This window comes from Parathielavia appendiculata, assembly GCF_033297405.1.
Source record: "Parathielavia appendiculata strain CBS 731.68 unplaced genomic scaffold N657scaffold_2, whole genome shotgun sequence".
NCBI classification, from domain to species: Eukaryota; Fungi; Ascomycota; class Sordariomycetes; order Sordariales; family Chaetomiaceae; genus Parathielavia; species Parathielavia appendiculata.
The window spans coordinates 3,116,401-3,130,572 of NW_026944221.1; the positions used below are offsets into that span (position 1 = coordinate 3,116,401).

Here is a 14,172-nt window from a genome sequence, read left to right on the forward strand (position 1 = left end):
GGGAAGGACAGCTTGTTCTCCAGGCAGACTCCCTGCCTCAACTCTCGATCGACGACAAACCATCGATGAACTGGGTCGCGACGGCTACACAGCCGCGCACTCCTCATTCGAGATGGATTTTCTTCAGGTATGCTGTCCGGTGGAAAAGAAGGAAACTTCCTGCTAACCACTGGACTCAACTCTAGCGCCTTGCCCGGTTCCTGGACCGCCCTCTGTTCCCATGGAAGAAGCTGATTATTGGCTTCTCCGTCGGCCAGTACCTCTTTGAAGCTTTCCTTGGCTTCCGCCAATATCGCGTCCTGCAAAGGACAAGACCACCCAAAGTTCTGGAACACGAGGTTTCGCAAGACGTTTTCGATAAAAGCCAAGCATACGGCCGAGCCAAGGCCAAGTTCGGCGCCATCAACGGTCTCTACGGACAGCTCCAAAATCTCGCATTCTACCAGTTCGACGTGCTTCCGAAGCTCTGGTCATGGACAGGCAATCTTCTTATCCGCTTCGCGCCGGCTCGCTTCACCGGCGAGATTTCGCATTCGATCGTGTTCATCTTGGCGTTCATTGTCATCCATCAGATCCTGTCGCTGCCTTCCAACATCTACAACACGTTCGTGCTGGAAGAAAAGTTCGGTTTTAACAAGCAGACCCCTAAGCTGTTCATTACCGATATGATCAAGACCAACATGCTGGCTTTCGTCCTCGCTCCTCCCATCCTGGCTGGTTTCCTTTCCATCATCAAAAAGACTGGCAGCCAGTTCTTCTACTACCTCTGGATGTTTGGCGCTGGCCTGCAGGTCTTCATGATCACCATCTACCCCATCGTTATCCTGCCGTTGTTCAACAAGTTGTCTCCCCTCGAGGAGGGCAAGCTGAAGACGGATGTTGAGGACCTGGCCAAGAAGCTCAAGTTCCCGCTTCACGAGCTGTACGTCATTGACGGCAGCAAGCGCAGCGCTCACAGCAATGCCTATTTCTTCGGGCTGCCGTGGAAGAAGCACATCGTCATCTACGACACGCTGATCGAAAAGAGCGAGAAGGACGAAGTCGTGGCGGTTCTGGCCCACGAGCTCGGCCACTGGAGCCTGGGCCACACCACCAAGCTGTTCGGTATCTCTCAGGTGCGTCAACTGAGCAGGTGTTGGATGCCAGGCGGTATGCTAATTGTTTGCAGGCCCACTTCTTCTACATCTTCGCCCTCTTTTCTGTTTTCGTGAACAACTCCTCTCTGTATGCCAACTTCGGTTTCACCAAGGAGCACCCAATCATCGTTGGTTTCCTGCTCTTTTCAGATATTCTGGGCCCCTTGGACAACGTCATCAAGCTCTTGATGAACATCCTGAGCCGCCGCTTTGAATTCCAGGCTGACGCCTTCGCCAACAACCTTGGCTACAACAATGAGCTGGCGCGGTCTCTGATCAAGCTCCAGATCCAGAACCTCAGCACCATGGACGCCGACTGGATGTTTGCCAGCTACAACTTCTCGCATCCTATTTTGTCGGAGCGGCTGAAGGCTCTCAACTGGCAGCCAACCAAGAAGGTCGAGGCGAAGGCGGGTGACAAGGCTGAGGGCAAGGAGGATGTCGCGACGGCGACTGGCAGGGACGAACTGTAGATGGGCTGTGTTACGTCTGTAGGATAATTGTCACTACTTGCAGCTTGTGCTGGGGGGGCAAAGGCCCTTTTGCAGTATGCAAATCTAGGCACTGCCCCGGTGAAGCAGCACTCCTCACTTCGTACATCTCCTCTTGAGGCTCGAACTGGGTCTGTGAAGGCGTGTTGTAAGATGCGTGGCACACTCAACCCTGACCCTGATACAGTGGACCTGGCGAGCAGGCATTGCAGGGCGACGTCCAAGACAAGTCGAGCTTTCCTAAATATACCGGCATTTCAGGACCCCTTCTCAGTTCATGTCGGTCCCCAGTTCAAGATCTCTTATTACCTACCGAAGTACCATGCCTTAGGCCGTTGAAGAGTTGTCCCGGTAAAAGCCGGCATGACTGCTCTGCGTGGGGTCTAGCCTAGCAACTGTCACTAGATGCCTGCCAGGTGCCCGCAGTTCAAAGGCGCTCTCGGCGCCAAGAACCTTGAGGTCTGAACTCTGAACCTCACCAAAACCTTCAAACGGACTGGCCCCGACGGCGACGCACCACGAGAACCACGACAAGCAGTTGGGCACGTTTCTCACCAGGCTGAGGATAGTCAAGAGTTTCACTACAATGTCCCGCATCAGCCTGCAATCCCCGCTACTCCAAGCGGCCCTGCGCCGGCCGACCAGCCAGCTGCTTCCGCGGTGCACTCGGACGACGACAGCCAAGTCGGGCGCCGCCCGGTATGTCACCTCCACGTCTTTTCCAAGCCGCATCACTTCGTTAACCGGCACAGGACCTTCTCTCACCTCCCATCCCTCCGCCCAACCCTTATTCCCACCTCCACCGTCTTCCGCGCGCCGAACCAGACCTTCTTCCTCCAACAACCCGCCACCACGACGATGACGACGAACCCGACGACAGGCGAGGCGCTGGACTTGCTTGCCAAAACGAGTATCACAGCGCACCCCGCGCTGGCAGGCTGCGCCAGCCAGATCCGCTGCGGCCCGCGCCCGACCATGTCGAATGCCAGCCGGCTGATCCAGAAGCGGAGGCATGGGTTCCTCAGCCGGATCCGGACGCAGGGCGGGAGGAAGACGCTCATGCGGAGGAAGCTGAAGGGGAGGAAGAGGTTGAGTGCTTAGTTCGGTTTGCTTGGTTGGGGGGCGGGGGAGCGATGTCTGGGGGTGAGATGGAAATGGCGGGTGAGGGGGGAGGGGGGCGAGAGCAAGTTTTGCGGTGTATAATACCCTGATGATGGGGGGTGCTCTAAAATGTACTATATGATGCCATAGACGTTTTCTCATGGGAGTTCCACACATAACATGTGGTCCACTAGACTGAGAAGAATGAGCTTGGGATGGCTTGGGCTAGGGGAAGTTGATTGGGTCTCTCCGTGTTGTCTGATCCGGCTTCCACATGGCTTCGGTGATACAGCCTTCTAAGTGAGTGTACTGTGACAGTTTGCAAGATATTATCGACTAAGCAATCCGTCAACCTCCCTGTTACTTTAAAGTGTATTCTCGAGTCTCGTTGGCGCTGGGCGTCAACTGTCCTCCGGACCTATCTTCCCGGTCTCACAATGACTTAGAAGTATTCACTGTCGCCAACCCACACGCTGGTATCGACTTCATGGCGCTGCTCCTAAGTCGGTGTCATGTACGTAGGTATCGCCCTCCACACCTCCCAGGGTCCAAACTTTCAACGAGGCCTCGTGTCTTCAAATCCCACCACACAGGACTCACGGGTGCCCAGAGATACCGCTATGACTTGTATAGTCGATCGCTGGCATGGTGACTTGAATGGTGGCACCGCTCAGCTCGTGCTGGGAGCAACCGGGCACGGCATGTTGTGTTTGCTCTCGGCAAGTGGCAGTCTGCTCCTTCCATCCCAATACCTGCCACTCCCTTCCAGCGCCTTCCATCTCTTCAACACTGTATGAATGAGCCTCCTTCTCCCTGCCCCAAACAAACAAACCAAAACCCCTCTGGTGTATCGGTTAACATAGCGGATTCTCATTCCGTTGCGCAGGGTTCAACTCCCTGGAGGGGTATTTGTTTTTTTGGCGGCAATCCATCGAATCTTTCCAATCTCTCTGTCGTCTCTTGTCCTTCATAGCACGGACGGCGACCAGCCTCGCCCACATTGCACATCCCGCTTTCACTTCAGCTAACGGAGGCCACTTGCTCAAGACCCCGGCTGTATACCCCCCCCCATAATAACATTAGACTCATAATCAAAAGTTAGTGTTCATTCTGACCGCATACGAGCTTGCACGCCATGTGCTGAGGTGTCCTGACTGACAAAATCTCTCACTAATTTTACATGTTTTGTACGTATGGGTCTGAGATCTTCCAACTGGAACCAGACATAAGCAGTTCCCTGGACACATCGCCTTCCCATCCCAACCCTCTAATATATCGTTTATGTTCCCTCATCGACTGGGTGCACTTGGGAGGCTTTGCTCAAACTACGATTCCTCCTACGGTTACTGATGACTGCCTTTTTCTTTGTCCTGGCCAAAAGTCAAACGGGGCACAGGGGTGAACCTGCATTCCTTACATAAACCTGAATCACCATCAATTGACCTTCTTGTTGCAGGCCTAACAGGGACCCAATGAACTCTTGATTGAATATCTACCTGGGACCATCATGAACGTGAAACATAACTTTATTGGCCCCTACTCTCCATATCTTACTCAGGCTACTATCTATCTAGGCACAATTGTCAAGGACGCTCGTAATGGAGGGCGAGATGCATCATCCTTCAATGCTTGTTGCAGATCTATAAACTCGCATAGTCAACGTTGATTACCTAGCCATTTTACCCGTGGACATTCGATTCTGAATCAAATCGAAAAAACTGTGTTTTGATGCGGAGGACATAATTTCGAATCTGTCTTTGATGCGGTGGACTACCTGTAATAACCTGCATGTCGGATGGCCATCAAACGGTAAGTCAGGTCTCACCTCAGAAAGTGCAGTTGCCTGGTTAGTCACGAGGAAGCCACGAGCTTCGAAAGAGGCAAAGTCAAATTCAGATGATCGGCAGCTGCAGAACCTGTCTTAACTTTCGTCTCAAAAACATGTTGAATTGAGAACTTGCACCACGAACACGCCAGAAAACCAGATCGTTAAGACCCATCTTTGAATCCTACCAAGAGAGCAGTTCAGTCCGGAGCTAAGCCGTGGAACCACAAGCTCGGATGTGTCAGAACGGCGGCTCCCACGTGGGATCGGGGTCGGGACACCGCCAAGACAAGCGAACCAAAGATCGGATCCGGCGGCCCTGGGGCAGGGAGGAGGATAACGTTATGGGGAATTCCCCTCTTTTCGTGGCATTGCAAATGCGGTTCTCATCCTGCGAACGATGCTGACACGAGCTGCGCCTCGCTCTGGTTGCCCAACTGCACCACTTTGGTCGCGCTCGATTGGATGTCCGGCTTTGTGGGCCAGTAAAAAAAATGGATGAGGGCCGACCATTTGATTTGAGATGAGAGATGCATTGAGGACGTGGCTTGCCCTGTCTGGCTTGAATTGAGCTGCAGCCCAGAATCTTCGGCGCTCAATAGTGAAGAAGGCCGGCGGGGTTCTGCCAATAACCCACTTCCCAGCTCCACCACCAACGAACCACCACCGAAAAGGGCGAGATGCGGCTGGAGTTTGAATTCGATAAGCCGGCGTTTAGGCCAATCAGACGGGACCTGTTTCGGCCCAAGAGCTGCTTGGCGTTTTCAGCGGTCAATCCCAAGGCGAGACCCTGTGGGAATACGAATTGCAGGCCAGGGGTCACATCGCCCCGATGCATCCATGGCCGCCCAGGCCCTCGCGGCTGAGCCCTGGGGACATCATGAAAAACACGACAGCGCCCAGCATGCGCGCGCTGGGGACTATCCTGCGCAAGCCACTTCTTGTCCGACCCTGACCGTTGCGGTCTTCGACTCTCGCTTTCCCTGGCTTCCAGCGGGTTGTGCTGTCGCCCTCTCGAGTCGTTCATACGGATTGATATCCGGAGATTGTTCAATTCACTCCCATACCGCCGGGCCCCCGTTCGCTCGTTTCGCTCTCTTTAGCTCGCCGTGCAGCTCGTATAATTCTTAATGTCTCGTTGAATCCTCGCCCAACATGAAAACCAAGGCACCCGTTTTGGCCGGTCTGCTGTCCCTCGCGGCTCGGACCGGCAAGGCTGACCCGACATGGCCCGCCCCGATCGACCACATGGAGGAGATCGTCTACCAACTCCAGGGTTTCAAGGGGAGCCTGTTCAACGACATCATCACGCCCTGCAACAATGAAGCTGCCGGCCCTGGCCGCATCACGGCCAGCGAGTGGCTTCGTGTGGGTTTCCAGTATGTCTGTTCCTTTCCGCGGCGCTGTCGGGAGAACGGGGGGTGGACGAAGTTTCTGGCAGTCATATTATGGGACATATATCTGAAGTTGTAAACGCGGGCGGTTGTTAGCACGCACGGCTATGGAGCAGACGACTGACTGGAACAAGTGACATGTCACCGCACAACCGCTTCTTCAGCGGCGGCACCGACGGTCTCGACGCCTCGCTCCAGTTTGAGCTCAACAATGGCGAGAACACCGGTCCGGGCCACAAAACGACGCTCGAGTTCTTTGCCAACTACCTGAGCTCGCGGTCGAGCATGGCTGATTTGATCGCCGCTGGAGTCTATGCCTCGGTCCGTTCCTGCGGCGGCCCCGTCATCCCCCTGAGACTGGGGCGGAAGGACGCGACCAGGGCCGGCGGCGGTGGCGTCCCGCAGCCTCAGAACTCGGCCTTCACATTCCGATCTCAGTTTGACCGCATGGGCTTCACCCAAACCGAAATGATTCAGCTGGTCGCCTGCGGTCACACCCTCGGCTCCGTCCACAGCACCGAGTTCCCCCAAATTGTCCCTGCCGAGATTGGGCATATCCCCTTTGATTCCAGCAGAGCCGGGTTCGACAACAAGGTTGTCACCGAATATGTTGCTCGCAACACGACCAACCCGCTTGTCAGCAAGGCGGCTGCCGACGCCGGCCGGAACTCGGATTTCAAGGTCTTCAACTCGGACGGAAACGCCACCATCAACACCCTGACAGATCCGACCGTTTTCAGCAACACCTGCCGGACTGTGCTCCAGAAGATGATTGATGTGGTTCCTGCTGGCGTCACCCTTACCGACCCTATCGCGCCGTATGCCGTCAAGCCGGTCGACATGCAGCTGACCCTGAACTCGGACGGCACGTTTTCCTTGACTGGCTACATCAGGGTCCGGACTACCGCACTGCCGGCCGACTCTATCAAGAACGTGGTGCTTACCTGGAAGGACCGCAACGGTGGGAACAGCTGCGGATCGTCCGTTACTTGCTCCACGACCGCTACCCTTCAGGGCGTCTCTGCCGGGTTCGACGATACCTTTGGCGTACGTGTTGTTTTTCCGATACGTAATTTGACGCTGGCGCTAATGCAGTCCTAGTTCTTCCCTATCCAAGCGACGATTCCCGCTTCGTCCGGTATCTCGTCCTTCACTCTTGCCTTGAACCTCAATGACGGGTCGAGTCAGTCATACGACAACAATGGGAACTCCTACCCCATGTCCGATGCTGTGGTCCTGCAGAAGCCTCAGAGCTGCCTGCTTCAGGGATCTGGCGCCCTGACCGTTTCTGCCCTGGTACGTTTCCTTCTATATCGAGAGACGTCCCCTATACTGACTGCAGGGTAGGTGCGCAATGACCTTGTCGACCTTCCCGTGAATCTGCTTGTCTCTTACCTGGTTCCCCGTAACACGGCCGACGGCAACCCTGTCCCGGCCTTGACCGAGTCTACCATCCCAATGGCGAAGGGAGACTGTGTTGGCCAGTACACCTTCTATTCGGCTAGTTTCACCATCCCAGGCGGCCTCAGCCACAATGCCAGAATCAGCGTGGCCGCAGGCTCGAATGCCAACGCCTACACCGATGCCTTCAACAAAGCCAGCGATTTGTCTGGTACCTGCGGCACCTTTACCGGCGGCACAACCTGCTCCGACGTCACCACCTCGAGCGTCATCACATCGACGACGTCCGTTCCTCCATCGAGCTCAACCAGCGTCCCGGCAACTACCACTAGCTCCAGCAGCTCGACCGGATCCCCGACGCCTGCCGTCAAGCCTACCGTTGGCGGTTATGTGTTTGTCAGCTGCTGGACCGAGGGGTCCGGCGTGCGGGCGCTGACCGGTGCCGCGTACGCCTACGACGAGATGACCCTGGAGTCCTGCATGGCCAACTGCACTGGCTTCGATTACTGGGGCACTGAGTACGGCAGGGAATGCTACTGCGGCAACAGCCTTGCCGCGAGCAGTACCGAGGCCGCTGTCGAGGAGTGCAACATGGTGTGCGGCGGCGATCCGACCGAGTTCTGCGGTGCTGGAAATCGTCTCGAGCTGTACTCGACGACCGCGACTCGCACCTCGACTGCTACATCTACTGCTACGGCCACTGCGACGTCGGGCCCTGCTATCAAGCCCACTGTCGGCGCCTACACGCGCGTAGGGTGCCAGACCGAGGCCACGGCCGGCAGGGCGCTGTCCGCCAAGGAGGTCTTTGCCAACGACGACATGACTCTTGAGTCGTGCGCCGCGTACTGCGAAGGTTTCACCTACTTTGGCGCTGAGTATGGCCGTGAATGTGAGCGAATATGCAACCCAGCTCCTTAAGCGCGATGGAGATTGCTAACGAGGGGTGGTAGGCTACTGTGGCAACAACCTCAACGCAGGAAGCGTCCCAGCCCCGGATTCGGAGTGCAACATGCTGTGCGCCGGCGATGCCCTGGAGTACTGCGGCGCCGGCAACCGCCTGGAGCTTTACCGGCTCTCCACCGTCTCTTTATCGACCACGGAAGGTGAGACGACATCATGACCCGGCCCCAACAAACAACCCACTGGATTCCTAACGTTCCTTGCCCAGTCGTCACCAGCACTACCAGCACTACCTCGGCAAGCGCAACCGCTACCCTCTCACGCAACCCGATTGTCTCTCCCTACTCCTTTGTCGGTTGCTGGACTGAAGGCACCGGCGTGCGTGCCCTGTCGGCCAAGACGTACGCCTCGGGCACCGACATGACCCTCGAGAGCTGCGCCGCCTTCTGCGCAGGGTACAAGTACTTTGGCACCGAGTACTCGGCCGAGTGTTACTGCGGCAACACCCTCGACGCCTCGTCGTCCGAGGCCCCGTCCGTCGACGAGTGCTCCATGACATGCTCGGGCAACCCGCTGCAGTACTGTGGCGGGCCGAACCGGCTCGAGCTGTACGAGACCGACACCGTTTCCAACCCCGGCGGCGGCGGCGGCGGCGGTGAGACCCCCGGGCAGCCTACCCAGCCTGAGACGGTTGAGGGCGGGTGGACCTTCTACAAGTGCATGACGGAGGCCAACGGCGCCAGGGCGCTCGACGCGAAGACGTGGGCGGATGATACCATGACGCTCGAGGGCTGTGCGTCGTTCTGTGAGGACTATGAGTACTTTGGGGCCGAATATGGGCGGGAGTGCTACTGCGGGAATTCGTTTGCCGAAGGGGCCGTCGAGGCTCCCGCCAGCGAGTGCTCGATGCCGTGTGCTGGGGACGGGGAGCAACTGTGCGGGAACGGGAACCGGTTGAGCGTCTATTCCAAGACTGCATGAGTGCCGTCGAGGGGTAGATCGGGAGTTTGGTTGTAATGAGAAGGAGTTTGTATATACTGGGTTCGGAGATCGTTTCTTTGCTTCCTTCCCCTGGTCAAGTTAGCATACAGGCTGCCTCGCGGAAAGGAGAATACCATCGGGCTTTTCAACTTCAACCTAGCACGTCGGGCATCAAAACGTCTGTGGACCCGATATCCTTTCCATTTCCTTCTGAATATGTGAATTGTTTGCAGGTCTCGCATGGTCCGACTGTTCACCGAAGCTCTCACTCGATAAGCGTTCGGGCAGGGGAACAGCAGCAAAGGGAGCAGCAGTTCGTGGTGGCTATGCTTAACTGTGAGTGGACCAGGAGTCGCCCAGCATTCAGGCGCGGAGATGGATATAGGTAAGTTAAGCCTCGTCCTCCCTGACTTCAACAACTCGTGGCAATATCCAACTCGAAGCTCTCTGCTGTCCTCCAAGCCAATCCAGCGAGAGAGACTCTGGCGCCCGACCTCGGCACCCTCCCGGTCGAGATTGTCTCGCTTATTTTACAGCAGTTTTGCATCTGCACTGCAGGAAGGAGCACGCTTACGATTCACACCATGGCTATTTCCAAGGGATCACAGATAAACAACAGCGAGACCAACCATCGTCCTACTCACACAACTGTCGGCAGTCCCTTCACTCAATATGTCTTGCATCAAGGCGTATACTAGGTTGTCGCCCAGCTCGTTCTGTACTACGAGTTGATTCCAGGCTACGGAGACGCATGGCGGTCATGGCACTATTCATGAGGTGGCTCAGGCGTTCGAGTTTGCGATGGTGGATTTTGCGTGAGAAGTTTGTGAGTGGGCAGGCCGGCGTTGTTATGAGTGACATGCCCCTTTGATCATGTTGCTAGGACGGAAATTCTTGAGGTATACTAGCGTTGAGTGTCTCAAGTCCGTATTTCCCCATCAGAAACTACAATCAGGCACCTTACATTCCGAGGCAGCACAGGCGAAGAGACATCTTGGGGCCCCTTGACCATAACAGTTACACCAGCACTCAATGACTGCTGTCTTAGCATGAAGGCCGTTTACTGTTCTACGTGCTGACCACTGCAGAAGACCTGACTGTCGAGACGGGTGCGAAATCCAGTGTTAGGACTCTGGTCTACACGTACCTTACTGTTGTTGCCAGCAGTGGACGTGCAGTCAAAATTCGGATGAAGACAGCAGCAATATTGCCCTGGCCATCGTCCCTTAACATACCTTAAGCTTCACTGATCGCACTGAGCTACATTGTATCTTGCTTGCCACCGCTTAATGAGAGAGACAGGTGCCTTTCAGAGGGAAGTGGTGAGTTGGATGAAGGCAACTTGATGAAAAACAAAAGGTACGTCGAAGAGCTTCTTTCAGTGCGAATATGGATCTTCCCGGGTCTCTTGTTCCAAAGACTGGATTTCGAGGATTTCTAGCTTCACTGGATAGAGTCCCATTCTCTTCTTGCGTTGCTACTCAAAAAAAGCATCGGGTTAAGTTTCGTACCCCTTATCATCGTGTCCTGGAGCATAGATCCGCTCAATGTCCAGAGTACCCAGCCTTTTGCTCATGAGTTGGTGCACTCCTTCATCCTGAACATAATGGCACGATTGCATAGCTGGTCTCTTGGGAGTCTAGAACCACTAGTCTCTGGCCAGGGAACGGCGCCTGCGGGGTTCTCTCCAGACGGAATGTTCCTGGATGAGGGGGACAGGCAACGGGACCCCGGATTTTTTGTGTCCCAGAACCAAAGCCCCTGGAAGCTACAGCCCCAACACCACGAATTCGCAGCAATTCCCTCCAGCTTGACGGTAGAACGCAATCGTCAGTATATTACTGCGAGGTAGTTCTCTCTTCAAATCAAGCATCCGATATATTCTCAACCTTCCATGTTTTGTTCCGACCTCAAGGCAAGCCGCGGCACTTGGCGTTCCTACGCCTCCACCCGACTGCATGAGCCTCGGAGAAAGTCGTCTGGGATTTCTTGGCAGCTGTGGCAGGAAGTCGCGAAGGAGGCCGAGGGATGCGTCCATGGGGAAGTATTCGCAACATGCTCCAGAAAACATGATGCGCGCATACATGCCAAGGGAGATCACCGCTTGTGATTGATGGACCAAGCCAGTGTTACAGGAGGACTGACGGAACAAGCCGCAGGACTAGTGAGTTGAACTCCGCGCCTCTTTAACCATTAGGCTCTTCATCTGTTTGGACGGGAACAAGTAAGGCCTCTTGACAGTATAGAGAACCTATCAGCGATACAGAGTAACGTTAGTGTGTTGACGAAGATACCAGAGCCTCTTTCAGAGTCACTATGGGGTTGTATTTCGTGTCGTTAACCATCTCATACTGCTACGAGCTCTGTGCCACAGATCAGAATCCTCAGATCATGATGTTGTGAGACTTCTTTTGACCTACCCCGTTCATCACATCCATGTGAAGCCCGCAGGGTGCACCATTTCCCTAAACTCCGCGCTGGCCAATCCCAGCCTGGCTGGGGCGTCCCAACTCCCGAAACTGACGGCCGGGAAAGGACCGCGTTCGTTGTCGGCGGCCGCCCAGCCTCTCTACACGTGTGCCCATCCGTATCTGGGGTTGAGGGGCCAGCGGGGTGCGGAGGCTTTGATGTGGGGTCTATTCGCGGGGAAGAAATTCGATGAAATAAACATCGGATGTGGGTTGTGAATCGGATTTGAGGCTGTGTCAGGGGCGACATGGAGCCAGAGCTGAACCTTTCGATTGAGTTGCCTCCTTACTTCGCGTCTACCATCAATGGTTTTGTTGGGTCCATGAGCGTTTGGGTCCATGAGCGAGCAACAAATCTTGTTATCGGCACCCAGATCTCTGCGGAACCCAAGTACAGAAACGATCCCGCCATGCAATGCCGGGAAGCCACATCGACTGCAACGACGGTTGAAGATGCCAATTTGGGTTAGCCCAGCCTCGCCTCGAAGTAAACTAACTGATATGTACCTGTCATGCAGGACCAATGATGAGAAACGATGAATTGCGAACGACCACCTACAAAGCCATGCAGCGATTCGATCTCCTGTGGAGACCCGCATGAGCCCGAGGCGACTGCTTGGCTGACTTGACAATCGAAACGGCCTTTGACTCTGTGACGGACGGGGTCGGCAGAAAGGGATGGATTGCTTGCTGAGTAGAAGAGGCGGTCGATAGTTATGACTGAAAGATGCAGTTGTACTAGTATCATCAAGGCGATACCTATAGTAGTGTACGGGGTACACTCCGAATTTTCTTTTCCAGGTTGTTAATGCTTAGCGCAGTCTGGGCCAAGAACAAGCGCCGGCACAGTGTAACAGAAGACGCTGGTAAACCGGTGGAGCATTTCTTAATCCGCGTTGATGAATCCAGCCTCGAGTCTTGCCGACCAGTTTCCTGTTCTGTTTCCTTATAAACTCAAGCATTGCATCGCTGGCGCAACATTTTTGAGGGGGCATGTTCAGCGCAGGCAAGCAAGACGTGCATGTGGTACTGTGTGATGGTAAAATTGATCGGTAGCGTTCGGATTCGAACCCGGCTCAGAGGGAAGAGGCGTCGGCAGGGTCCCGCATCGGGCTTCCGCCTGGTTCGGCCGAACGGCCGGGATTTGATTCGCCATTTCGCGCTTTCGCTTTAAGATGACCAACGGTTCAACTCCGAATAAAGCCCGTTTCCATTCTCTGCTTTTGACCGCCTACATCATCACACCTACCTACATGCTGCATACGGCCCCGTCGCCTGAGCTTGGATGGGACGTTGGCTAACGTTGACCGACACCTCGATGACGGAGTGTTCCGCTCGCTAACATAGTCGCGTGTCTCCAAAGATAAATCGCCGAGACACAGGAGGCATTGAATTTCTATCTGTCTTCGCTCCTGTCGTCAATCTCATCAAGCACATCCTGACTGACCCAGGGCGGACGCTGGATCGGAGCCACGTCCTACCAACATTGCCTCCGTCAACCGAGCCCTGACTCTCATCCTCTCATCAAAACCGGCCGGTCGAAGACGGCGGGAATTGCCATGTGCGGACGCCGCTTCAGACCCACCCCCTGATCGGCTCCTCCACATGCCGCTTGCGATGGGCCGAATGTGGAGAGAACTGACAAGGTATGTGGAGCTGACGAGAAATGACAGCACTCGAAACTCGAGTCTGTCTGCTCAGCTTCCCCCCTTTGCTCCGCCAATTAAGATGGAAGCAACTCGGCTTGCAATGCGGGCCTTTCCTGGAGCCGGGGTCGGATGAAAGGGCTCGATTCGGGAGCCTCAGGTTCAGGTGACAGGCACATTCTTCGCAACAGGGCAGGGAAAACGCTGTTTCTCAGTCGCACCCCTCGTGATGCATGTGAGCATTTCTTGGCAGGCTTGGGCTTGTTCTACTGCCAGTATTGCAAGCCTGAGCGCCTCAATCCCTGAGCCCCTTCCGGCCATGGATAGTCATCATCGCTGACACAGGTCAGTCTGAGAACAACAGACCGATCAGTTAAGTGGTTGATCATCAACAAGACTCAGTCAGGGCTCCAATGCTCATGCACCACTTGTTCCACCAGGAAAGTCCCGTCTTGATTGCCACTGAGCACCCATCGTATAATTCCTGCTGTCTCTGCCGTAGCTCATCTGCGAGTTCCCCACGATCCTCAAACAGGATATCCATGTCCCTTGGCTTTTGGCCATTGCGGTGACTGACCCCAGGCTCCATCAACGCTGCTGCGGGTACGTAACCATGGGTGTTGCGGCTTGTGACTGGGGAATCCGCCCCTTGGCGGGATATATACTCTGGTCCCCCCCTCCCCACCGTGGTCTCGTGCTTCGTGTTTTACTACCATTCTTACCCCAATCCCGGTGACTTATTGAGAAATTTTTGGTTTGCCTTTGTAGATCTCCTCTCAAGAAGCATTGGAAATCGCCTACCACTGGACTTCCACAGACACAACGGGGT

General features: G+C 55.2%; 4 protein-coding genes and 1 non-coding gene across 5 annotated transcripts; all 5 read left to right on the top strand.

The window, feature by feature from the left end:
• Positions 1–112: 112 nt before the first annotated feature.
• N657DRAFT_631543 (uncharacterized protein) lies at positions 113–1,609 on the top strand (the record flags this gene model as incomplete). Its single annotated transcript, XM_062791066.1, has 3 exons — positions 113–127; positions 186–1,115; positions 1,169–1,609. The coding sequence occupies 3 exons, from the start codon at positions 113–115 to the stop codon at positions 1,607–1,609; spliced, it is 1,386 nt and encodes a 461-aa protein (XP_062651561.1).
• Positions 1,610–1,906: 297 nt separating this feature from the next.
• Positions 1,907–2,728, top strand: N657DRAFT_669562 (uncharacterized protein; the record flags this gene model as incomplete). The annotated part of the gene is made up of 2 exons (XM_062795491.1): positions 1,907–2,326; positions 2,380–2,728. Exons 1-2 carry the CDS (start codon positions 2,214–2,216, stop codon positions 2,726–2,728), a joined length of 462 nt encoding a protein of 153 aa, XP_062651562.1. The 5' UTR covers positions 1,907–2,213.
• Positions 2,729–3,564: 836 nt separating this feature from the next.
• On the top strand, positions 3,565–3,636 carry N657DRAFT_t30. The gene has a single exon. It is a non-coding gene; the product is annotated as a tRNA-Glu (tRNA).
• Positions 3,637–5,708: 2,072 nt separating this feature from the next.
• N657DRAFT_678349 (heme peroxidase) lies at positions 5,709–9,229 on the top strand (the record flags this gene model as incomplete). Its single annotated transcript, XM_062796064.1, has 6 exons — positions 5,709–5,932; positions 6,082–6,994; positions 7,049–7,243; positions 7,295–8,237; positions 8,299–8,451; positions 8,517–9,229. 6 exons carry the CDS (start codon positions 5,709–5,711, stop codon positions 9,227–9,229), a joined length of 3,141 nt encoding a protein of 1,046 aa, XP_062651563.1.
• N657DRAFT_228013 (uncharacterized protein) lies at positions 9,037–10,359 on the top strand. The gene is made up of 2 exons (XM_062786304.1): positions 9,037–9,614; positions 9,692–10,359. Exons 1-2 carry the CDS (start codon positions 9,265–9,267, stop codon positions 10,098–10,100), a joined length of 759 nt encoding a protein of 252 aa, XP_062651564.1. The 5' UTR covers positions 9,037–9,264; the 3' UTR covers positions 10,101–10,359.
• The last annotated feature ends 3,813 nt before the right edge of the window (positions 10,360–14,172 follow it).